Raw genomic sequence first — 23,867 nt, forward strand, 5'->3', positions numbered from 1 at the left:
TCATTTAAACAGGTTTATCAATTAGGCAATTCTGTTTTTGCATCACATGGCTATGTACAGATGGTTTTAAAAAGGTACGAGATAGTGCCTGCTGGTATTTGGGTGCGCCCAAACCACAATACTTCAACACAGTCAGCAGAGGTACAGCTGTTTGTAGAACCCAGGGTCCAAACCACAATAGTTCAACACAGTCAGCAGAGGTACAGCTGTTTGTAGAACTCAGGGTCCAAGTTCTCATCTCATTACTTGGCTGATTCAATCAATGGGTGTACACTGGTCAAATGAAAGACCAATTAAGCTTCTTACAGAAATATAGATATCCTTTTCAGTCACATACTTGAAGCTCTTTAAAAAAAGCATTAAAGTCTTTTGTATAATTATCCATCATGTACACAATAGGTCCTATGCTCTCCATTTCAGTGAAGAGAGAGAGAAAGTAGGCGCGCGCACACTGAAGCCCTCGGTGTGGACATTTCACACAAAATCTGTGCTGAAATCATAGGCGTCGTCGTCATTTGGCAGCGCTGGGTTGACCAAGGTAGACTTTGCCTTTGCTTTTGTTTGTTCACCTATGGGGACAAAGATGTCCATTATAAGCACACTATAAACGTTTCATGCATTATAGGTGAGCGAGGCCTCGGGGTATTATACCCATTGTACCCAGCCAATGCTGGGCTACATCAGTGCAGCACACACTTGGTAAGAGAAGCTTAAACACTAGTTCAGGTGCAAGTGCTGGTGTAAGGGAAACCTGAGCGACACGTGCCTTCCTGTTGCAGTGGTTTCTGAGGCAGTTCTCTCTCTGAAGCAGGGGTCTTGACCTAAAAAGGCAATTTAACCACGAGAGTAAACAATAAGTATGCACCATTAAACACCACCTTGTAACACTGACAAATGCTACAAAGTCAAGCTAAGGTAAACGCCACCAGTGTTGGTCTTCACAACTGAAAGTGGTCATTGGCTAGGAGGTCCACTGCTGCTGATGAGTTCAGAGTTGGATTAGAATGACATCATAGATCTATCTGACATGTCGTCTCATCATTACCCATCAGCGGCTGGCAGGGTCACTTCAACAGAATAAGCCACATCTTCAGAACGGTGTTGAACGTGCAGGGGAAGTGAATCTACCTCAGAAGTCACACCTTAAGCCTCGTTCACACTACACAATTTTAGGCTGGTATTTCAGTCGCCGACTGATCGCCGACAAAAACTGTGGTCGGAGGCGAATCGGCGATCACTCGTCGCTCGCTCAGTCGTGTAGTGTGAACTGCTGAAAGACGCTCGCCGAGCCGTCGCCGACTGGTCGCAGACGACTGGCAGATATCTAGCATGTTTAATATCTAGCAGTCGGCGACTGCGAGTCGGCAGCAGCGTCTAGCTACAGCCAATGGGAACGTGGAGAGAACCGCAGCACCGCTGAAGATATCTCTGAAGAATGTAAAAAACTTTCAAGAATGCTTTCAAAACAGTAACCCAGCAAACACACAAAATCCTCACCTTTCTTACAACTTTACTACAACACTGTGTTTAAGTTATTGTGACAGCACTGGAGAAATAGTGCGATTGATTATATGTTCACTGCAACGATGAAATAATTCTGGCAACTTGGGACTATGGAGTGTATAAACGGTAAAAAAAAAATAACAATAACGAAAATGTGGAGTACATGTACATTGTTTTTTTCTTCTACGTGGTGTTGCTGGTTCTGGGAGAGTTTCGTTTTCGTGTTCTCGTGTTTTTGGACGGCAGCCAGATGAGTCGGCGATTCCCCAGTCGTGTAATTCGTGAGCCCGCGTCGCCGATTAGTCATGTAGTGTGAACGCCACAACAACTGAAAGACTCGCGATTACAGCACGACCAGTCGTGTAGTGCGGACGGCACAAAAACCTGACGACTGAAAAGTCGTGTAGTGTGAACCAGGCTTTAGCTGTGATATGCCAGAATCCTTTGCTGGTAGGAGGAGTTTAGGGCTTCATTTAGGGCAACCCCACACCTGCCAGCTATAGGGACACTTTTACAGAAGAGCATCTGGGGAAATGTGTTCAAGTACCTCCTCAGCTGTCTCCATGTCCTCCGTTTGCTCAGAAATGTCCTCCTCTTCTCCTTCCTCCCCCTCCTCTTCCTCCACTTTCTCCTCTGGAATCTCATTGACAGTCAGAAGCCCAGCAGTTAGGCCCTTCGAGTTGAAACATATGCTGAACGCCTGATTAGGGCATTTTATGCCTATACAGAAGGGAAAAAAACAACCATTTACTACATAAGCAGAACTGAAATAACTCCCATCATCATTAATGCAGTCTTATTTCACACATGCTGAGCTGACGATCACGCGCGGCCCGTTAGCAAAGCGGAGGAGGAACGTACGTTTGATGATCTGCTCGTTGGCCATGTTTATTCTCTCCATGTTCACACCTGTGAGCATCTCCGTTACCATGGCATCAGTGAGGTGGGGAGGAAGGCCCTGCCTCTCTGGCGTTTTGCTGTGGTAGCTCAGTTTAGCCCTGACAGATCACACACAAACTTCACTGCAATTCCCATCCAATTCTCACCCCACCCCCCCCCGCTAGCAAGACACCAATTCAAATAAGCCATTTTAATCTGATGATGGTGTGTGCGTTGGATGCTAAAACCAGTCCACTGCGATGAAGACGGCCTACCCTGTCCAGTCATTGAGAAATACAGTGGCAGCCATCTCCACGTTGGGCAGGGCTCCTTTCTGCAGGTAACCACGCTTCTTGGCCAAGGTGGTCAGGAACTCCAGAGAGTTTCGGTAGTCTGGGACATTGTACTGTAGCATGATCTGAGGGTGAAGATGTCCAATGTTATTACTGAAATAATTAGGACTGCAAACACTGTTCAATTGCTGCCGATGACTCCTGTCGCTGAACCGGACTATTACCATGGCAGCATTCCAAGGCTGAATTCTGAGAAAATCACTGGAATTCCATGAAAAGCCACATTGGGAAACAGGACTTGGCAGTGCACCCATACTGCTACAGACGAGCAAATCAATCATCCATTCCGATCTTATATTTCTGGCTTGTGTTTGCCATTACATAAACCAAAGTAAACACTTGGGTGATATTTGCTATATAAAAACCAAACATTATTCATATGCAGAGTTTAGGATGGCCTATGATTACACAGAAGGGAATACACAGAGTTTACAAAGTCACACATAACCCCAAGAACAACCCCGGGCTGTAACGCAAGTGTTCGAGGGCTGTACGCACATGCTCCTGGGCACAGTGTTGCAGCAGAACTCTGACCGCTTCCACGGGGCTCCCGCCCTCCTCCTCCACCTGCAGACTCCGCAAGGTCAACTTCTCTCCAGGGTTAGACGGCGACGCCACTATTGCTGGGCTGTCAATCATCTTCACCTTCTTAGAGATGTGCACTTCCTGCATACATCTGGACAGGGAACGTACAAGAGAGACTTCAGGCGGGTGGGTTCTTTGCGAATTGCAATCACTCAAAAGTGGACACTACCGGGCTCCTTGAAGGTCAGGGTTGGATTGAATGCAGACTCCATGGCTTTGGTCAGACCACTACAGTTCATCATGCTTCAAAAGACCCACGGTACAAGCCAGAAGAATGGCCCGAGCTCCCAGTCCAGTCTTTTCTGACTCAAACTCGCGAATGTTTGGACTTGTGTGGCTGCCAACAAACCAAACCCAATTGCCCAGCTGGGGAGCATCAAAAGATGCACGAAGATCAGACTGGATCCTGACTGGACTGGGAAGCTGAGGGGCTCCTGCAGGTTTCAAACACCAACGCACCTGGTCATCCCTCGCTTTACTCCAGCACAGCACGCCCGCAGCCCCTTCAGGCTGTTAATGATGCTGCTCTTCCCCACGTTAGGGAAACCTGTAGATGCCAAGCAGAGACGAGGATTAGAGCGCTCCACAGAATCAAACAGTTATGAAAGAGGAAAAATAAATAAATAAATCACTTGGCAGAGTCGGGGCTCGGTGGGCTGTGTTTACGTGGATGGGCCGCAAATGCAAAATTGAGGAGCAGAAACGCATGGGCGTGGCGGAAACGGTTACCATTTGCATGAGCTGTGGCACACATTCTAATGCGACACAAAACGGTTCAATTACAAAAAAGAGGGTTGGTTAGCCCGATCACACGCAGCAAACAAAAACAGCAGGTCTGTTTACGTGTGTGCCTGCAATATCCAATCACAATAACTCCTCTCACTCCCTGTAAAAGCTGAATGTGAGCAGGCGACAAGGCACGAGCATCATGGCGGTGCTCTGAAAAATTCTAACATACTTGGCAATGCAGAGTATTGCCAAAATAAGTCACTCAATAATACACTGTTTCAAATTATTATGCAAAAAGTGCTTAGGAGTGATGAGGTAAGATTTTCTTGTTTGTCAGTTAAACCCATTGATGCTATTGAGTGCCTATTAGTTTGGCAGGTGTGTCCAATTAAAGGCAAGATTACTTAAGAAGGCTGTCACACATTATTAAGCAGCCTACATTTTCAGTAGTGATGCCAAAAGTGGAGTTTTGGGAGATCGAATCAAATGAGCCAGTTGATTCGGAAAATGATTAGATCTTGTGAAACGTTCGAATCATCACACTCCACAGTGACATCTAGTGGGCAACCAGGGCCTAAATCCACAACTTTTTCTCAACAGAAACAGAAGTAATGCGTTTTTTAAATGAAAAATGACATGAAATATTCCCCCATAGCAATATTGTGTCCCTAAATAAATTTTAGTCATGAAAACATAATTTAGCAGAGAACAGGGTTGTTTGTGAACAGTTCTCCTGTATTACGTTAACAAATACGAGCTTCTTGTAATTCCAGGATGAAACATGAGAGAACGTGAAAATGTTAAGATTGGGCATTTTGAAAATAAACCACCATTAAATAATGTTATAAAGTGAATTATTTCGAATCATTTCGACTATATGTATAAATATTTAACTTAAGTTTAACGTGCTGGGAAATATTGTATATTTAGTGCAATAGTGCACTTTATCAAGTGTCACTCATTAAAATCTGCTTAGAAAGAAAGCGTTGTAGCCCCCTCCCCCTTTTTGGGATGGAATACCGTGATAAAAAAATCGAAATCGTGATTTTATGCAAAAGAAATCGTGCTAAAAAATTTTCCAATATCGCCCACCCCTAGTGTGCAGCATGCATTTACTAGTCACAACTGAACTGCTTATCTTATAAGATACAACTCGGTTGTATTTAGTTAGTAATCAAAATTTAAAAAAAAATCAAAACCCTAATGTGAGAAGACGGTCTATGTGCCTGATTCAAGTGAGGGAAATGCTGCATTGCTCTTGCATTTGTGATGAGCGCAAGTCAGAGGAGCCACTAGCACAAGTGCAATTTGAAGCCATAATGGGCCAGATTTGAAACGTCACACTCCCCCGTCCACATCTCCACCCAGCTCATGCGCAGCCTCGAAATTAGAGCCCAGTAGGGTCAATCATGCATCAAATTGTCTTACCGACAACACCAACTTTGATCATGCTGTCACCGCCCTGCTTGTTGGCCAAATCTTCCAGCGTCTGCGTCAGAGTGTCCCGGCCAAAGGTATGTCCCGCTCGGCTGTGGTCCACCAGGCCACTAGCAGCCCTCTGCTTCTTTTCCAGCTGCAAAAACCCCACACAGGGTTTGACTGTTGTGTCATCTACATAACTACCAGTCTCCTGTCACGTGACTGGACATTCTCACATTTTACAACACTGGTTTGTTGAGCTTGATTATTTAAATCAGATCTTTTGGAACAGGGAAAACCACAGAGTTGGCAATACAGGACACCCTTGGAACCCAAATTATGAATGGCTGCTTCACACGTACCACAGTCCTGTCCTGTAAGCATGTGGTAGCCTTGAAGATGAGTGTGGGGCACTCTGCTCGAAGATACTCAAGCCATTTCTCAAGATTTTCTTTAGGGACAAGATCTAAACAACAAAATTACACCACAATAAATGAATAATCATGTGAGAATTTGTTTTCAGCTCATGCTTCACGTCAGACTCGCACTGAGGAAACCATGTGACATTACCTATCTTGTTCAGTACGAACAACAGTCTTTTCTTGCCACCGTGTTTCAACACAGCTTCCTCCAGCTGAGGACATCGGCAGCCCAGAGGATCCCTGGCATCCAGCACCTCCAGTATCACGTCAGAAGCCTCAATTACCTGAAGACAACGTCAATTTTAGCCTAAAAGTCATACAGCTACTGTGTTCTAAGCTATTCTGAACAAAAATCACGGTTCCCTAATGACTTTTTCAGAAGTGACTAAAATACTGAAGTTTAATTATGTCTGACATGACTACTGAGTTTTACCTTGCTCAGTTCGCTGCATCTGAATTTTTTTGTACTTTTCTTCTGAGCAACCGCCGCTCTGGCATTCTTCTGCGCTTTAGCTTTCTCCATCTAGAAAAGTGATAACATCATGAAAGTTAAACTGAAGAGAACAGTGCTAAATTTATCCCACCATAACCTTCTTCGACACACTTACCTTTTTTGCCTTCTTCGACTTGGGGTCCGCGGCTGCAGTGGCGACATCTTTCTCCTTCTTTCTCTTTTCTGCACGTTCTTTCTGCTTTGCGAGCCTGTTCTTCTCCTTCAGCTCTTCTAGCTGTCACGCGCAAATAAAGAACCTACAAGTTACCAATGCAAAATGCTGACGACAACCACTTAATAGCAATGGTGTCCGTGTTGTGCCGAATTCAGACTCCTCAGCAGAACCCTACACTCCCCTCGTTTGCATGTGTATAAAGACGCTACAGATTATATTAGGGAGTATAATTTTGGCAGGCGTTGTGTTGGCATCACCAAAATTATACTCCCCTTATTAAAATAACACTTATTGAACATAGAGACATGCTTTATATGCAATAACCGACAACAGATAAGTCAACAAATAAGAAAAGACGTTAACCAGACATTTCAGTCCTGTAACTTAGTTCACTGAGTACTCTAGTTTTGTCCTAACTGGATAATCAGACACAAGTAGGGAATATTGGGCAAAAATAGTATTTAAAAGGAAATAGGTCAGGTTGTCACTAAGATGTAGATGATGCAAAGTTGTCAGTAATGACGAGAAACAAAGTAATACTGTGAAGTCCCGTGATCAGAGGTGAAATTATAGCAAGTATGTTATTCCACCTGTGTGCTCCGGTAATACATTACATTAAAAAGATCTTAACCGCCATGAATCAGTGCGCCGTTTGCTATGATGGATAATTAAAGATTATCATTTATTTATATTATCTATAGAAACAATGAAAATCGCGATCATCTGCAAACGAGGGGAGTCGGTATTGGGCACAACACCTGTGCCAGCGCGAGTAACCCAAGCGCACCTCCTGTTTCTTCTGCTCCGCTTCTCGAAGAACCTCCTCCTTGAAAGGAGCACTGTTAGGAACACCGACATCCTTCTTGATTTTCCGTTTTATTCCGCTCTTCTTCGCATCTTTCCGCACTTTTCTGTTATGTTCCCGAACCTACCAGACCAAAAATAAGCGTATAAAACAACCCGTCACATGGCGATGATACCGCACCGTGCACATTCACAGGGACGGAGGCCCGAATTAGCACTGACCAAACCCTACATGAACTCTTACCTTCTTTTGAATCTTGTATCGTTTCGCGCAGGACAGACGCTTGCTGGACTTCTTTAACTCTAAAAGAAACAAATGTGTATGATTTAAAGACCCTTAACGTGAGCGACCTCACTAGCACGCCAGATAGTTAGCTACCCTAGCTAGATCGCTGTTCTAGCCAGCTTGTAGCGTGTCGCTGGCCCTCAGTTTACAAGAACCATTCGCTAAAGGATAACTGTAAACCAGGAAACTTCAAACGAACGCGGTTATATTAAGACTATAATGTAATATACGAGTCTGTAATCTTACTCGGACGCTTCATGGCTGCACGTTGATCCTCCGCTGCAGTGGAACAGACCGCACGTGCGTTCCAACGATGTTTCTATTTCCGGTTCCGTTTGCTGACTCGAAATGGTTAATTTTTCTCTCTCCCTAATAAATCAATCAGGCTTGTCGAGTATTCGCTCCCCTCACACTTGCAAAAGAAACCTAAAAGGGAACCGCAGGTAAGGCTCCGGTAACACCGAAGCGTTTAGCCACGCCTGGGTCGTGCACGTTTAATAGTCCCGCCCGTCATATGAGGGGTAACACCGCAGCGTTAGCGGCTCCGCTAGCGGCTCTTTGTGTCCGTGTCCCCGCACAACCTGTCACCCCGCACCACCGACCTGCGGTTACCGCACCACCGACCTGCGGTTACAGCACCACCGGAGTATGCATGGGATTATTGTGTATGCACGCGTCCGTCAACGTTATCCGTGCACGCGTACGCGAGAACTGCGCATCGCAGATAAGAGCCGCTGCAGAATGTGGCCGTTATGATCATTTATATTAATGACGAGTTGTGATCCGTCCACCCGCTGATGGACAAGGTCTAACAGGAGGAGACAACTACAACATCTGTGCGCCGAGAATGTGTACCATGAGCACTAACACATCTGCATCCTTCTGCTCGTCTGTTTTAAATAAGTGTTTAACGACATTGTCATTATTATATTCCTGAAGTCAGCATTGCACGAGCACGGAGAATTAAATGCGACTTAATCTGCATTCGCCAGTAAACCGGGATTAGGCTGGTGATTATGAGATTATGCCATTTGTTTTATTGCGTTTATTTAGCACAGCAGTGATATCTTAATTAGAACAATTAGTGCCTAAGCGTCGCAATGAATGTACTATTATAATTAGTCGCTTTCAGTGTTATCCATGCGTTTTGTCTTTGTTCAAATTGATTGTTTTCAGAAACCTTTGAGATGGGGTCTAAACGGAGGAGGGCCACCTCCCCGTCCAGCAGTTTGAGTGGGGATTTTGAGGACAGTCAGCCTGCATCACTCCCCTCAACCAGCCGCAAAAGGAGAAGAACCGCCAACATTCCTACAGTTGATCCCGTCAGTTGATCCTTCCGCGTCTCTCTGTACAGTTGTTTCCATCTATATAGATGTGACCATCTCTTTCTCTCTCTCTCTCTCTCTCTCTCTCTCTCTCTCTCTATATATATATATATATATATATATATATATATATATATATATATATATATATATATATATATATATATACATACAGTTTAGTTTAGACTCATATATATATATTACAGTATTGCAGCTGGAGTATGTGTCTAATAATGAGTTGCCTTAGTTTTATTTTAGTTAGTGAAAAATAGGCATTGGTTGCATTTATATTATCTACCTGTAACCTGTCAGATTGCAGTGTGCCATGAACTTTACAACACAGTCCGAGACTATAAGGATGACCAGGGGAGGATGTTGTGTGAACTCTTCATTAGGGCTCCGAAGAGAAGGTGAGCAGCTTCACTGGTTCTTGTGGTTCTCTCTTTTTAACATGTATGGGGTAGATTTTAGTAGAGGGGTTAAAACTCCATCAGTGCAACCTGGTATGGCATTTCAAATACTGTGCACTTTAGAGTACCTTAGATTGATCTGAATCCTTATATTTGATCCCGGGGCTGTAGTGTAATCATACTTTCTCAGTCCCGGTTTCTATCCAGACTGGATCCATGTATCAGAATTAGGGCTGTGAATCACAATTCGATTCATAATCGAATCTTGGGGTCACGATTCGATTTTTTCCCCCGATTCTTTCAGATCCCAACATTTCGATTCAAAAACGATTATTTTCCGATTCAAAAACGATTCTCTATTCAAAATGAGCTACTCCGGTCTGCTGGCATGAAAGCAGAGTACATTTATAAAGATATTATAATTGTAAAGGTTTTATCAACATATTGCAATAATGTAAACACACAAAGGTAAAGCCAAGACAACATGTATGATTTATTTATTCTTGCACATATGTTTTTAACTTGTACAAACACAATACAATATCTTTAAAGGCCCACACTCAGAACACTATATTAAACAAATAAAACTGTAGTAAAATAAACAAAATTGGTTGGCTTAGGCTAGCTGTCAGAACTAGCCACTACTTAAAAATTTAATTATACAAAAATACTGCTCTTTCTGTAAAAACAACAAATTGCTTCGTACAAGAATTAGGCTCAGGCTAGCTGCCTATTTCTGGGTAAGCTTACATTAGCTTCCAGAACTTCAACTTCACAGATGAAAAAAATATATATATACCTTATTTTCTAAAAGCCGCATATATCTACTGAACTGAATACATTTAACTGAACAGGGGTGGGTATCCCGAAACGTTCGTAGCGCTAAGTACTTCGTAACCTCGTATGAAACGTACGAGGTTAAGAAGTACTTAGCGCTACGAACGTTTCGGGAAACCCACCCCTGATCAGTTTTAGAACAGTGCCTGTAGCATTTCATGTGCGACAGATTTGGCTTTCAGCCGGTGTTGTGTTGAATTCCGACTCCCCTCGTTTATCTGCATAAAGATGCTACAGTTTATATTGTCGATTTACGTTTCTGTGCATAAATAAGAGCTAGACTTTAATTATCAATCACAGCAAACGGCATTATCTATGTCCAAAGACACAATGGCTCAAGGGTATTAATTATTTTAAATAAAATACACACTGGCTATACCGAAATTCACCTCTGACCACGACTTTGCAGTATTACAGCAGTATTCTGTCTAAATAACTAGTCTAATATCTATCTAAACAAAACTAGTGTGCTCAATGAACTAAGTTATAGTCACTGTAACTCCCGAATATCATCTGTAGCATCTTGATGCGTGTGAAAACGATCAAGCCCATTCTTACCCGGGCCGGGTTGACAGTAAAATCTAAAGTGTTTCCAAATGGTTGCTTTCAAAGACCGCAGAGCCGTTTGGACTTCTTTTTCTTCATACTTTAGCGGTTTTGCCTAGCACTACGGTGGCTGAGAAGGCACACCCGTACCCGAAAAAAAAAATAGATAAAAAGAGAATCGATTCTGAATGATTCAATGTTCGAGCTTGAATCGATTTTTTCCTGCACCCCCAATCAGAATAGGTTTTCAGTAGGTTTTGGGAGGAGTTGCGCATAAGCATGATAGCCCTGCTGTAAGGGTTTGGGTCTTACTCCTGCTGTCCGCTAAAGGAATCAGCCAGACTACTACGATGTGGTGTCGCAGCCTATCGACATGATGAAGATTCAGCAGAAGCTGAAGTTGGAGGAGTATGATGATGTGGAGCAGCTCACGGTTGACTTCCAGCTACTCTTCAACAACACTAAGGCTTACTACAAAGTAAGACATTATGATGTAATGGACCTGGACAGCCCAGTCTTTCAGATACAGAAAACATATATATAACCCACTCCTCCTCCTCTTCCCCCTCTTCTTCCTCCTCCAGCCCGAAACTCCAGAATACCGAGCTGCATGTAAGTTATGGGACCTCTACATTCGCACCAAAAACGAGTTTGTGCAGCGTGGAGACTATGACGAAGATGACGATGATGTCGACGATGCCCACGACAATCCCGGAGGTTCAACAGAGGATGAGGTTTCTCTTTCTTTCTTTCTTAATTTATTTCCTGCTTTCTCTAGCCCCTATAAAAGCTGTTGTGCCACCACAATATGCCAGTAAACTGTGGTCTTCTGCACTTGGGTGTCTCCTTTGTCCTTTCTCAGCCTGCGTCCAGTCTTAGGGAGGTTTTGGAGCAGCTGCTGGACACTGTGCTGACGTACACCGAGCATGGCCGTCTCATCAGTGAACTCTTCCAGAGGCTTCCATCTAAAATAGTATGAGATCATCACGCTGCAAACACGCAGCATGTACTGAGAACTGCGAGATCCACAGATTCACTGCTTACGTAACATTTGTCTTGACGAGTTGCGGTTTTTTCTTCTCCAGCAATACCCAGATTATTATGCCATTATCAAAGATCCAATAGATCTGAAGACCATTGCTCAGAGGATACAGGTATGTGTCAAATGTGTCTCAGACTTTCAGTGTCACATATCTCCATTGTTTGCATTGAAACATGGAATTTTTTTTCCTCCTAGATTGGCTACTACAAAAGTGTGAATCACATGGCCAAGGACATCGACCTCTTGGTCAGAAATGCCAAAACATACAATGAGCCTGGTTCACAGGTGTTCAAGGTAAACTGATCGATCTAATGAATCTCTAATAAATCTCTACTTAGGTTGTTGTTTTGTACATTGGACGAGCTAGCGTTTTATTTACATGCTGAACTTACAGGATGCCAACAACATCAAAAAGATCTTTGCCCAGAGGAAGACGGAACTGGAGCACACAGAACCTGTTAAAAGCAGCATCCGAATCCGGTGCGTCCTCCAGCCAGCTGACGTGTCCTGTGTGTCCTATGTGTCCTATGTGGTCCTTGTAGAAACTACAAGCAAAGTAGTGTCCGGGAGAACGTCCTAAAAATGAAACGAAAAGCATTCCTGAGATTACTTCACAGCAATTAACACATTGCATAAAAATTTAAGGGAAACTATCACAATTAATACAGATGAATACAGACTACAGTGTTTGGGTTGGTCTGTGTTTGAACAGGAACAGGAGGTCTGCGCATGGAGACAGACTCTCCTCCATCACCATGGCGTTACAGTACGGCTCAGAGAGCGATGAAGACGGGATTCTGGCAGGTAGTTACTTCATTGACACAGTGCTGGTATATCACATGCAGAGCTGTAGTACGTTCTACTCAGCTGACCAAATCACATGTAGGATTTAGATTTTTGGGTTTGTTTTGGCACTTCTAATCCTTGTTTGATAGTTTTCTATGTACAACATAAGTAACACCTGTTGTGTCAGGTACCTGTTACCTGTAAAGAAAGCGGTGATGGTGAAATAGACAATTATGTACGCAGAGGAGGGCAAATAGTAACAATCCAAACCAAACGTGATTTCGTCTTTCACTCATATGAAGCAGTTTAAGAATATCCGCGCCCTTAGTCCTCCTGTCATACTATTTTTGGACTAGAAATGAGATCACGCACACAAAAAAGAAAAGTGGGCGGTGTGCATTTAGTCGGCCTGTAGGAGCACGGCGAACATTTCCCAGCATCCCCCACACCTACCCCCCGTCCCCCACACCTACCCCCATCCCCCCCTTTCCCCAGGCTCGGTGCACTACCCCGAGGGCGAGTCGGAGGCTGAGAGCATCCACTCCAACATCGACATGGCCAACCCCATCTTCCAGATGTACGAGGTGGTGCGGGGGGGTAGGAACCAGCAGGGGCAGCTCATAGCCGAGCCGTTCCTCCAGCTGCCTTCCAGGAAGGACTACCCCGACTACTACCACCAGATCAACCAGCCTGTGTCCCTCCAGCAGATCCGGTGGGTAGCGGCAATTCCACAGGCTGCAAATGTTATTTCTGCAGATTATGAACCGACAATGGACATCCATGTTCAGTTTGGTATTATGGAAGGTTCACTTCTGTAGAATTAAGTAGAAAAACATTTATAAATATTATTGCCATATTTGACCATTAATGTGTACCGTCAAGCCTAGGTAAATGCTTCTTGGTTACATTTCTTACACAAGCTAGTTAAAGCGCGTAATTTCCTGACTGCAGAGATAAGATGAAGAACAATGAGTATGACAGTGTGGAGCAGATTCACGGCGAGCTGAACCTGATGTTTGAGAATGCCAAGCGTTACAATGTGTCCAACTCTCACATTTATAAACGGGCTCTAAAACTGCAGCATCTCCTGCAGGTAAGCTTCACATTCTGATGGAGAAAAATAAATCAAAGTTGGAACAATAAATATGTGTCCTGCAAATTGAAAAGCATTCATCAAGTTATGAAACTTAGTCATTAACAGTCATTAAACTTCAGTGGTCACCAGGGCCGGAGTGGGCCATTTTTTCAGCCCGGGAGTTTCGTGCCCAAATCCGGCCCAAAATTATTTTTCCCTCCCAATCGGCCCAAACATGAGCCGGCCCATCGGGAATCCTCCCGAATCTCCCGATTAGCCACTCTGACTCTGGTGGTCACTAATTATCCCACTGCAGTAAGGCTCTGTGTGTGTGTGTGTGTGTGTGTGTGTGTGTGTGTGTGTGTGTGTGTGTGTGTGTGTGTGTGTGTGTGTGTGTGTGTGTTCAGCTGAAAAGGAGGGAGTTGTTGAGGAGAGAGGAGGAGGATGGAGACAGTATGCTCTCCTCCACCCTGTCGGATGGTGGCTGCACCAAACGCAAAAGGTGAAGTGATTCCCACTGAATCATCATAAGGTGAAGTGATTCCCACTGAATCATAAGGGTGAAGTGATTCTCACTGAATCATAAGGGGGAAGACACCCAGACTAAAGTCCCATACATCCCTATGGCTCATTTTCAGCATTCGTTTGAATGCCATGATCTGTGGTTTATTGTCACTTGCATCACAGGTCATCACAAGTTCTTTTTAAATTTATGTTGTATCTCTTTTTTTGGTATGACCGTTAGTCATAAGAAGAATACCAAGAAGAACCGTATGAAGATCCTGTTCCAGGCTGTGACAGAGGCTCGTGAGCTGGGCACAGGACGGCGACTCTGCGACTTGTTCATGGTTAAACCCTCCAAGAAGGACTATCCAGACTACTACAAGATCATCCTGGAGCCCATGGACCTGCGGACCGTGGACCACAACATCCGCGCCGACCGGTACCCCAACGAGGACGTCATGTTGGAGGACTTGAAGTTGATGTTTCGCAATGCCCGGCATTACAATGAAGAGGGTTCTCAGGTGGGTGCTCAACTAGACTGTTCCTGGGTCAGTTAGCGGGACAAGGCAATGGTGGTTAAGACTGCGAGCATCTGTTTGAGATGCTACCATTACATTCAAAATCTGTGAACCTCTTTTCATTCATGAGGACACCATTATATAGACTTCGCGTATTTCCAGAATGGGGAGCTAGACTAGCTAAACAGTTAGTGGCAGTCCTTGTGATTACTCAGGACTATGAATGGGTACAGTATGAACAGTAGAAACCCTAGCGCTTTCGTACCTGCCTGTCATACTTGAACGTTGAGAATGCTTGGCGTTGTGTTGTTGCAGGTGTACAATGACGCTAACACTCTGGAGAAGGTCATGAGGGAGAAACGCAGAGAGCTCGGCCCTGCCCCCGATGACGACGACATCATCTCGCCAAAGCTCAAAATAAGTATGTCACTTTTATGAGTAAATGAAATCTACCACAAATACGCAGACAAAAGCGAACCTCTTGGACAGAAGTCTATATCAGATCGTATTTACGACCTAGCATGAAACGGGGGATATTGCTTAAAGAAATGTTTGTCAAGCATTCGCCAAGGGTGCTAACAGTGCTAATAACGTGGCTGCAAAGCACCATGCAAATGAGAACATGCTAATTAGCCCTATTATCTAATGGCAGGGAAGAGTGGCATTTCCCCGAAGAAGTCCAAGTATCTGACCCCACTGCAGCAGAAGCTGAGCGAGCTCTATGAGGCGGTGAAGAACTACACGGACAAGCGCGGCCGCCGCCTTAGCACCATCTTCCTGAGGCTGCCGTCACGGGCGGAGCTCCCGGACTACTACGTGGCCATCAAGCGGCCCATAGACATGGAGAGGGTCAAGAGTCACATGCTGGCCAACAAGTACCAGGACGTGGACGCACTGGTGGAAGACCTGGTGCTCATGTTCAACAATGCGTGCACCTACAACGAGCCCGAGTCACTCATCTACAAGGACGCGCTGGTGCTCCACAGGGTCCTGTTGGAGACCAGGCGGGACCTGGAGGGCAGCGACGACGGCCACATCCCAGACGTGCCCCGCCTCCTGCAGGAGCTGATTCGCAGCCTCTTCGTGTCCGTGCTGGGTCACCAGGATGACGAAGGCCGTTGCTACAGCGACTCGCTGGCGGAGATCGCCGCCGAGGACCCCAGCCACCCAGACAGACCTCCGCTGAACTTCGAGATCATACGTGCCAACGTGGACAGGGGGCGCTACAAGCGGCTGGATGTCTTCCAGGACCACATGTTCGAGGTGCTAGAGAAGGCCAGGCGAATGCACAGGTAAGACGCTGACTCGTTCATCCATGTAGATGTATCTGGAGCTTCCATAGTTTAAAACACCTGAACAGGTGATGTTTGACTCCAGCTTACGCATGGCAGCATGGATATTGGCTGGTTGAGTGAACGCACAGGAGCGATCTAACCATGTCGGTTTTACCATGGCTGTATCTCCGGGTGACGTCGCCGGCAGGACGGACTCGGAGATCTACGAGGACGCGGTGGAGCTGCAGCAGTTCTTCATACGGATCAGAGACGAGCTGTGCAAGAATGGCGAGATCCTGCTGAGCCCCGCCCTCAGCTTCACCGCCAAACACCTGCACAGCGACGTGGAGAAGGAGAAGAAGGAGAAGCTCCCCAAGGAGCTGGAGGAGGACAAACTGAAAAGGGAGGAGGAAAAAAAAGGTATGTGGAAATGTTCTGAACTTAGAACACGTAGAAACTATAGATACTATAGAAGCCATTCTTTAAACACGTATACTACAGAAACAATTATTTAAGCTCTTCTACTATAGAAGCCATTCTTTAAGCTCTTTTACTGTAGAAGCTATTCTTTAAGCTCTTCTACTGGCTTAGGGCTGATCATGTCATGACCATCCACTCACCATACTTGAAATCCAATAACACAATACACATTGTTACTTAGGCTACTAACATCACTTTTATCTCAAGGTTATAGCTTTATTTCATTAGTTACAAATTGATTATATGCTAATAATACACAAATATTTTAGTCAAATAAAGATTTCTCATGTTTTATTTGTGTGTTTATTATTCTTGCTTGTTGAACCTCTGAACCTCTGCTCCCTTAAACCAGAAGCAGAGAAGAGTGAGGACTCTGGTGGTGGGACGTGGCAGGGTCTCCTGCGCACGTACAGTCAGGACTGCAGTTTTCGTGACAGGATGTACCATGTAGGAGACTACGTTTACGTAGAGCCCGCTGAACCCAACCTTCAGCCACACATCGTATGCATAGAGCGCCTCTGGCAGGACGATGCAGGTATTACACTGACAGTGTGACAGCAAAACAGTGGACAATCTATTGCAACATTTACACCAAGCATGTCTGTCTGTGTGTCTGTCTGCAGGAGAGAAATGGCTTTATGGGTGCTGGTTCTACAGACCCAGTGAGACCTTTCATTTGGCCACACGCAAATTCCTGGAGAAGGAGGTTTTTAAAAGCGACTACTACAACAAAGTCCCAGTCAGCAAAATTCTGGGCAAATGCGTCGTCATGTTTGTTAAGGTACAGTTTCCCTGTACTTGTGTTGTGAAACATTTATCAAGTTTTGTTTGTGGTTGGTTTCCCAAAGGTGGTGCAGAACCATCTTCTGTGTTATTGAGTAGAAAACATTACATTTTTAGCACTTCTCCTACCACACTGCAGCCATTTTTCAAAACCTTTGGAACGTTCGCTCTTTGTCTTTGTCGCCTGTCTGCTGATGGCCGCCGTCCCTCCACAGGAGTACTTCAAGCTGAGCCCTGACGGCTTCAGAGCTGACGATGTTTTCGTCTGCGAGTCACGTTACTCGGCCAAGACCAAGTCCTTCAAGAAGATCAAGATGTGGACCATGCCCCTGAGCTCCGTGAAGTTCTCCCCTCGTGACATGCCTCTGCCTGTCGTCCGAGTGGCCTCTATGTTCGCTCCAAAGCAGGAAAGTGAGAAGACCTCTGAACCAACAGAGGACACCAAAACAGCAGCCTCCATTATTGATAAGGTGATCACTACAGATCTAAACAGACCACAAAATGATTTATTGACATACTGAGGACTTCAAAATGATGAGGTTGTAATAGCTGGTTACTTTGCACAAGAGAAACTTTTAGGAAATATCTGGATTCAAGTATTCATCACCGTGTTGATCAGGCGGTGATTTGTAGGATCACAAATTAATGCCCATTAATCAGAATTTTCTCACAGCACTCAGTAGGAAAACCTGATATTGATAAAGTGCCATACAGTGAAGTTGAAAAGCACATTCTTTAGCAAGCCTTACTCTATGAATTAAATTTGAATATGATTTACTTTATGAATAAAGACATGTCCACCTTCGTGTTGGTCCTCTGAGGTAACCACAGCGCTCTATGTGCAGGAGAGGGAGGATGTCCCTATGGAGGTGAGCAACGGTGAGCCAGGATGCCAGTACTACGAACAACTCTGCTACAACGACCTTTGGCTCAAAGTAGGCGACTGCGTCTACATCCGCTCTCACGGCCTTGTGCGCCACCGGGTGGGCAGGTAGAGCAATAACACCACACGATGCTCACATTTATGTTAAAACTCTCTGTTGTAGTTTGACATGTAACGACATATGCAACTGTGACGGATTAACACAAGCCGATCATGTGATATCTTTGCTTCGCCTGTGACAAAACAGGATTGAGAAAATGTGGGTGCGGGATGGGGTCGCCTACTTTTTTGGGCCAATCTTCATCTACCCGGAAGAGACTGAACATGAGCCCACAAAGATGTTCTACAAAAAGGAAGTGTTCCTTAGCAACCTGGAAGAGTCCTGCCCTTTGACCTGCATTACAGGTAGCCTTCGCTGCACCACCTCTGGGTTAAAGGTCAGACTGTACTTTACTTCACACACTGATTAAAAGCATTAAACAGTAGAGCTGGAGACCAATGTTTGTGCTATATATGCTTTTGTTTCAAGGGTGTGTCAACAAAATCAGTGTATTGACATTTTTACCCTATATAAATTATTTTGCCCTCTTTACCCTATATAAGGTTTTATATACAAGTTTAAGTTTTTGTAATTTTTATATTTTTTTTGTATATACAGTATAGGTTTATTACACTACACAAATTACTCCAGCTCCCTCTAACCCACCTGTCTTGTGTGTCCCTCAGGCAAGTGTATAGTGTCTTCGTTTAAAGACTTCCTGTCCTGCCGTCCCACCGAGGTGCCGGAGGAGGACGTGTTGCTGTGTGAGAGTCGCTACATCGAAAGCGAGAGACAGATGAAGAAGTTTAAAGGCCTGAAACGCTTCCCCCTCTCCGCCAAAGTAGTAGAGGACGAAATCTATTATTTTAGGCGAGAAATACATTATTTAATTATTTTTTCTTCATTGCTATACATATATATATATATATATATATATATATATATATATATATATATATATATATATATATATATGTATTTTTTTATATATACACACACACAAACACACACACTCTACCAGTCAAACATTTGGACACACCTGACTAAATGCATGTTCCAGTGCTCTGCATATGTGAGAATGTCTTTTGGACTGATGGAGAAGCATCATAAGTGCTGCTGCAGCTATTGAACAGAACACCAAGAGTGTGCAAACCTGTCATCAAAATATAAGATAGTTACTTTAAAGAATCTAATCTTTTAATGTCAAAAATAATTAAAATAAACAGAGTAGGTGTAAATCGATTGCTTCAAACAGAAGAGTATGTGTTTCTTATATGTCTAATCAGTATAGAGAGTAAACTTCAAAACACATATCATGCTCAGATAGTCCCAGTAAATCTGGGTTACACTAGGCATTCGACATCTTTCAAAGCTCAAACAAGTTGACAGGGACGATTAGTCTAAAAGCACCATAGCCCAGATATCATTACACAGTGCTAGGGAGAGAATCGTTTTGAACACCTCCAATATCCAAGATGATGTCAATGCTATGATACTTGTGAGAAATTTGTCCTACTCCCAGAGTGTAATTTAGTCACTCAGCTGTGGTTGCATCAGGAAGCTGCTGGTGCCCCAGAAGGAGCCCTCCCCTTTACTGGATAAGAAGATCGAGGAGCTAGAGGCCAAGTTTGCCGACATGACAGATGAGGAGCTGGAGGACCTGGGGGATGACGACTGCTCCGACGTCCAGGGCATGGCCCCACTGCAAACGCCGCTGACCAGCGACCTGGACATCATCCCCTACGCTCCTGCGCAGGTAGGCCAGGGCCCCTCTCAGCTCGCACCACGCCCGCAGCACAGGTAACCCCGACACTGCATGTGCACAGGTGTGTGAATGAACCGCATACGTACGCTTGCGCTACAATATAATACTATATTATGTAGTTTAATGCAGGGGTTGGCAGTCTTATCTTCAAAGGACCGAATGCAAGTTGTTGATCCAGCCAAGCAAGAGCGCACCTAACACACCCAAACAACTAACAGGACTAATGAATTATTTGAAAACCTCTCCAGCCTGCTGGATGGTTTGAAGATGAGACTGGACCACCTGTGTTAACGCAGCTACAAACGCTTTACAAACCGTTTAGCCTAACGTCACTCAGGGGATTACAGTTTTGGCCTTAGCTGTTGAACAACACTCGTGTCCTCTGCACTGTTTGTGTCCTGAAGTCCCTGCCCAAGTCCATTAAGGGCCTGTCGAAGAAGGAAGGGTCCAAGAGGAAGATCAACATGAGCGGCTACATCCTGTTTAGCAGTGAGATGCGGGCCGTGATCAAGGCCCAGCACCCGGACTTCTCCTTCGGGGAGCTGAGTCGCCTGGTCGGCACCGAGTGGCGGAACCTGGAGTCTGCCAAGAAAGCGGAGTACGAAGGTGAGAGCGCTTCGGAAACGCGTGGCTTGTTCGGTGAGGCGTGATGTGCTGGGAGACAAAAAAGTTCAGCACTGAAACTCTGATGGCACCACGATACTGATATCATGATGATACCAATACTCTGATATCATGATGATACCGATACTCTGATGGCATGATGATACTGATACTGAGATAGTACGTGGACTGTGATGCAAAGATAAAGCAGTGGACTGGATCATACCTCAGGCTCATTGTGTGTGTGTGTGTGTGTGTGTGTGTGTGTGTGTGTGTGTGTGTGTGTGTGTGTGTGTGTTTCAGAGCGGGCAGCTAAAGTAGCCGAACAGCAAGAGCGTGAGAGGGCGACCCATCAACAGAACTCCCCAAGAGCAGGTACCCCAGTAGGGGCGCTCATGGGGGTGGTGCCCCCGCCGACCCCTATGGGGATGCTTAAACCCAGCATGACACCTATGGCAGGTAACCCCTCCCAGACATGGTGGACACACCTCACAGGTGCCACACAGAGCTGCAATATGAAGCTAAACTGCTAGTACTCTTTATTTCTCCAGTCATTCCTTATTCTTCCTCACTCACCTTTAACGGAGTGCCTCAGATTTGCTGCAAGCACGATTTTTTTAACATCTTACATTTACATCTTGAAGCAGTTATGTTATGATTTTTAATGCATTCCTCTTGTCATCGTCTTAAAAGCCCCAAATCTTTTTTTTCCCCTTTTAGACAGTCAGTTGCATGTGCATGAATCAACAGTCCACGTAACACTTACTGTACATGCAGTAAACTCCGTTTCATAATTACATTTCTGACACGTGAAGCTTTCTGTCTTGTTTTCCTAGGCCCCGTGCATGAACTCCCTCTTCCTAGTTAGACTGCATGTTTAACTGATGCATGGATCTCTTGTTGCCATCTTCCCCCCTCTCGCTCCTCAAAGGCATGATGGGTAGCTACCGGCTGCCCATGCTGCCCCTGCAAGGGCCCGTTGATGGCATTGTCACTGTGGCTGGCATGCCACCACATCATATGGGGGTGCCTGTGCTACCCCCCTACTTCCCGCCGGGCATGTCCGGCTTCCCGGGCATGCTTCACCCGGGTAAGGACGGCTCCACCCCCACCACCACCAAACCCTAAACCCTACGCCCCACCGCCACAACCACTACCACCACCCATTCTGCAGTTGCTTCCTGTCTGCCTCTCAAACTCTACCTGGAGGGGCTACCTGTCCCATAGGCTCAGGGGCTCCCTCTCACCTGTCTGAACCAGCCATGCAAACCGGACCGAATCAGAGACGTGGTGTTCACTTGGCGATACAGACAAGGCAAAAACATGTGCCTTTGTTATGAGATGGAACCCCACATTAAAGGACTTCTTCATTCTGCATGCAGTTACCTAGCCTGCAGGCAAACTATACAAAAACTGTTTTACACAATATTACAGTAACAATATTACAGTAACATTATCCAGTATCGATATTTCCCAGTAATGTTAAGGAAAAGCTCTAAACATCTTAACATGTAGCGGTCAGGGGTGATAAGTTTGCAGTGCCTCAGACAGAAGTGCACGGAGAGGCGGGACTCTGTCACTACGCAGCATATATATAGTCCAGTTTCCCGCAGGTGTGACCTCACCTCATTGGGCGCATGTGGTGCGATTACCTTTCACAGGTGTGAACGGCATGGTCGCCGGGTCTGCAGGAAACCCCTATGGATCTCAGGTAATGCTGAACAGCCGCGCAATACCTGCTAATACTCTTCAAATTTACACTCAACAATCAGAAGAACTATTGATGTCTATCAGGCAGAATGTTATAAATAAAGCTATATGTATGTCATTATAGATGAGTTCAACATAAAATGTAGGTAAGTACGAGTACACACATTCGCTTGGTCTTGACTGGTGAGAATCCCGCCTACAGCAGGAATCTTTCCATTCCCACACCACTTTGCCTGGTGCCCGTTTCAGAACTTTACACTGAATCACAGGGACATGTTTCTCTGTAGGTGGGTATGATGGGTCCTGGCCAACAGGCACCACCACCCTACCCTGGGCAGGGACATGTGGGACAGCCAGCCCTGCTACAGCCCTCCACCCCTATATTTGTGGCACCTCCACCCAAACCACAACGACTCCTTCACTCTGAAGCCTACCTGAGGTACATAGAGGGACTCAATGCGGAATCTTCCACCATTAGCAAATGGGACCAGACACTGTCAGGTGAGGGCTTGCGATGTTTTTCTACACTCTAAATTATAGTACATTGTAAGAACAATAGGAGAACACAATTAATACAATTAGGTGTTAAAAGTTTGAGTAAATTGTTGAAGACCCTTTGGACTTTAATGGTGTTGGTAGGAAAGTGTTATGCATTAAATGTAAGCAGACAAGTGTGGCAATTCTTTAGGTGCTGTACTGTGTGTGTGTGTGTGTGTGTGTGTGTGTGTGTTGTCTCAGCCCGAAGAAAAGATGTACGCCTCACAAAAGAACAGGAAAGCAGACTTCCCACTCACTGGCTACAGAGCAAGGGAGCCCACACCACCATGGCCGACGCCCTGTGGCGGCTGAGAGACCTAATGCTGAGAGACACTTTGAACATTCGGCACACTTACAACATACAAAACATCTAAACCGGAGACGTCCAATGTCGGTACTAGAAGGATTTACCTTGCTCTAATGCACCTGATTTGACTGACTGGCAAAGTTGAGCTAGTTCAATCAGGTGTGTTGAATCAAGACAAACACTAAAGTCTGGCAACCCGGACTGGCGCATGACACCAGTGGTCTAAATCATTTTTGTCCATTCTGTAATTCAAGAGTAATCTGTAGAGTTTTCATATGTGGGTCTGTGTGGCCAGTTGGCTTTTAGTGTTAATTTTGATTCATAGCACTTTGAATACACTTGTGTGTTAGTTTGTTATTAACTGTTGCTATTAAGATTTTCATACATTTTCATTTTCATAAAATGTGAAACCTCGATTGTTGATGACTTTATTATATCTCTTCTCCATTACGTTTAACTTGATGGTTCCTTGAAGTCTCTGGGCACTTTGAACCCAGCTTTGGTTCAGTAAAATGGTCGCCTGCCTGAGGTGGGAGGTGTGTTTTTTTGGTTGGTTGGTCGGTTGCCATAAGAAGTGATTTTCATAATTTCTTACTTTCATTAACTGTAAAACAATACGGCGCAAATTACATTTGGTGCTGACTCAGTGTTTCAATAAACTACGTTTCGGAGTACTTTTTTGAGTGTACATTTATAAAAGTAAAATCTCAGCAACATCTAGCGATGGTCACAAACGTCTTAATCCAGTCCGAAATGGAAAAGTGGTCTATAATTTAGAGGCGAGGTTCCTTTTA

General features: G+C 44.9%; 2 protein-coding genes across 14 annotated transcripts; one reads left to right on the forward strand and one right to left on the reverse strand.

Moving 5' to 3' along the window:
• On the reverse strand, positions 1-8,060 carry gnl3 (G protein nucleolar 3). 2 transcript variants are annotated; one of them, XM_076989278.1, is made up of 15 exons: positions 7,895-8,060; positions 7,607-7,665; positions 7,346-7,486; positions 6,499-6,618; positions 6,324-6,413; positions 6,039-6,174; positions 5,831-5,934; positions 5,478-5,622; positions 3,780-3,867; positions 3,234-3,411; positions 2,658-2,800; positions 2,365-2,501; positions 2,051-2,223; positions 767-821; positions 1-569 (listed from the first exon to the last, which is right to left on the reverse strand). In XM_076989278.1, exons 1-15 carry the CDS (start codon positions 7,905-7,907, stop codon positions 475-477), a joined length of 1,677 nt encoding a protein of 558 aa, XP_076845393.1. In that variant the 5' UTR covers positions 7,908-8,060; the 3' UTR covers positions 1-474. The 2 variants fall into 2 exon arrangements, with proteins under 2 accessions (XP_076845393.1, XP_076845394.1); XM_076989279.1 differs by lacking the exons at positions 7,607-7,665; positions 7,895-8,060 and having other exon boundaries at positions 6,324-6,415; positions 6,500-6,618.
• On the forward strand, positions 7,939-23,747 carry pbrm1 (polybromo 1). Of its 12 annotated transcripts, none has more exons than XM_076989262.1 (30): positions 7,939-8,091; positions 8,825-8,970; positions 9,286-9,383; positions 11,097-11,244; positions 11,351-11,500; positions 11,629-11,739; positions 11,852-11,920; positions 12,004-12,102; positions 12,203-12,288; positions 12,521-12,612; positions 13,090-13,306; positions 13,546-13,687; positions 14,077-14,171; positions 14,415-14,694; positions 15,007-15,112; positions 15,344-15,983; positions 16,174-16,385; positions 16,798-16,980; positions 17,069-17,226; positions 17,444-17,698; positions 18,074-18,219; positions 18,359-18,516; positions 18,838-19,021; positions 19,709-19,907; positions 20,321-20,522; positions 20,823-20,978; positions 21,451-21,609; positions 22,181-22,230; positions 22,517-22,730; positions 22,968-23,747. In XM_076989262.1, exons 2-30 carry the CDS (start codon positions 8,836-8,838, stop codon positions 23,138-23,140), a joined length of 4,917 nt encoding a protein of 1,638 aa, XP_076845377.1. In that variant the 5' UTR covers positions 7,939-8,091; positions 8,825-8,835; the 3' UTR covers positions 23,141-23,747. The 12 variants fall into 12 exon arrangements, with proteins under 12 accessions (XP_076845377.1, XP_076845380.1, XP_076845385.1 ...); XM_076989265.1 differs by having other exon boundaries at positions 16,801-16,980; XM_076989270.1 differs by lacking the exon at positions 22,968-23,747 and adding an exon at positions 22,354-22,375 and having other exon boundaries at positions 22,517-22,628.
• The last annotated feature ends 120 nt before the right edge of the window (positions 23,748-23,867 follow it).

This window comes from Brachyhypopomus gauderio, unplaced genomic scaffold (assembly GCF_052324685.1).
Source record: "Brachyhypopomus gauderio isolate BG-103 unplaced genomic scaffold, BGAUD_0.2 sc66, whole genome shotgun sequence".
NCBI lineage: Eukaryota > Metazoa > Chordata > Actinopteri > Gymnotiformes > Hypopomidae > Brachyhypopomus > Brachyhypopomus gauderio.

Coding starts and splice junctions, on each gene's coding strand:
- gnl3 (XM_076989278.1), bottom strand. Junction 6,619..7,345: donor CGGAGCAGAAGAAACAGGAG/GTGCGCTTGGGT, acceptor TGCGCGTGACAG/CTAGAAGAGCTGAAGGAGAA. Junction 2,502..2,657: donor TTTCTCAATGACTGGACAGG/GTAGGCCGTCTT, acceptor GTGATCTGTCAG/GGCTAAACTGAGCTACCACA.
- pbrm1 (XM_076989262.1), top strand. CDS start 8,836: ATGGGGTCTAAACGGAGGAGGGCCACCTCCCCGTCCAGCAGTTTGAGT. Junction 15,113..15,343: donor CTCGCCAAAGCTCAAAATAA/GTATGTCACTTT, acceptor ATCTAATGGCAG/GGAAGAGTGGCATTTCCCCG. Junction 22,731..22,967: donor ATGGGACCAGACACTGTCAG/GTGAGGGCTTGC, acceptor GTGTTGTCTCAG/CCCGAAGAAAAGATGTACGC.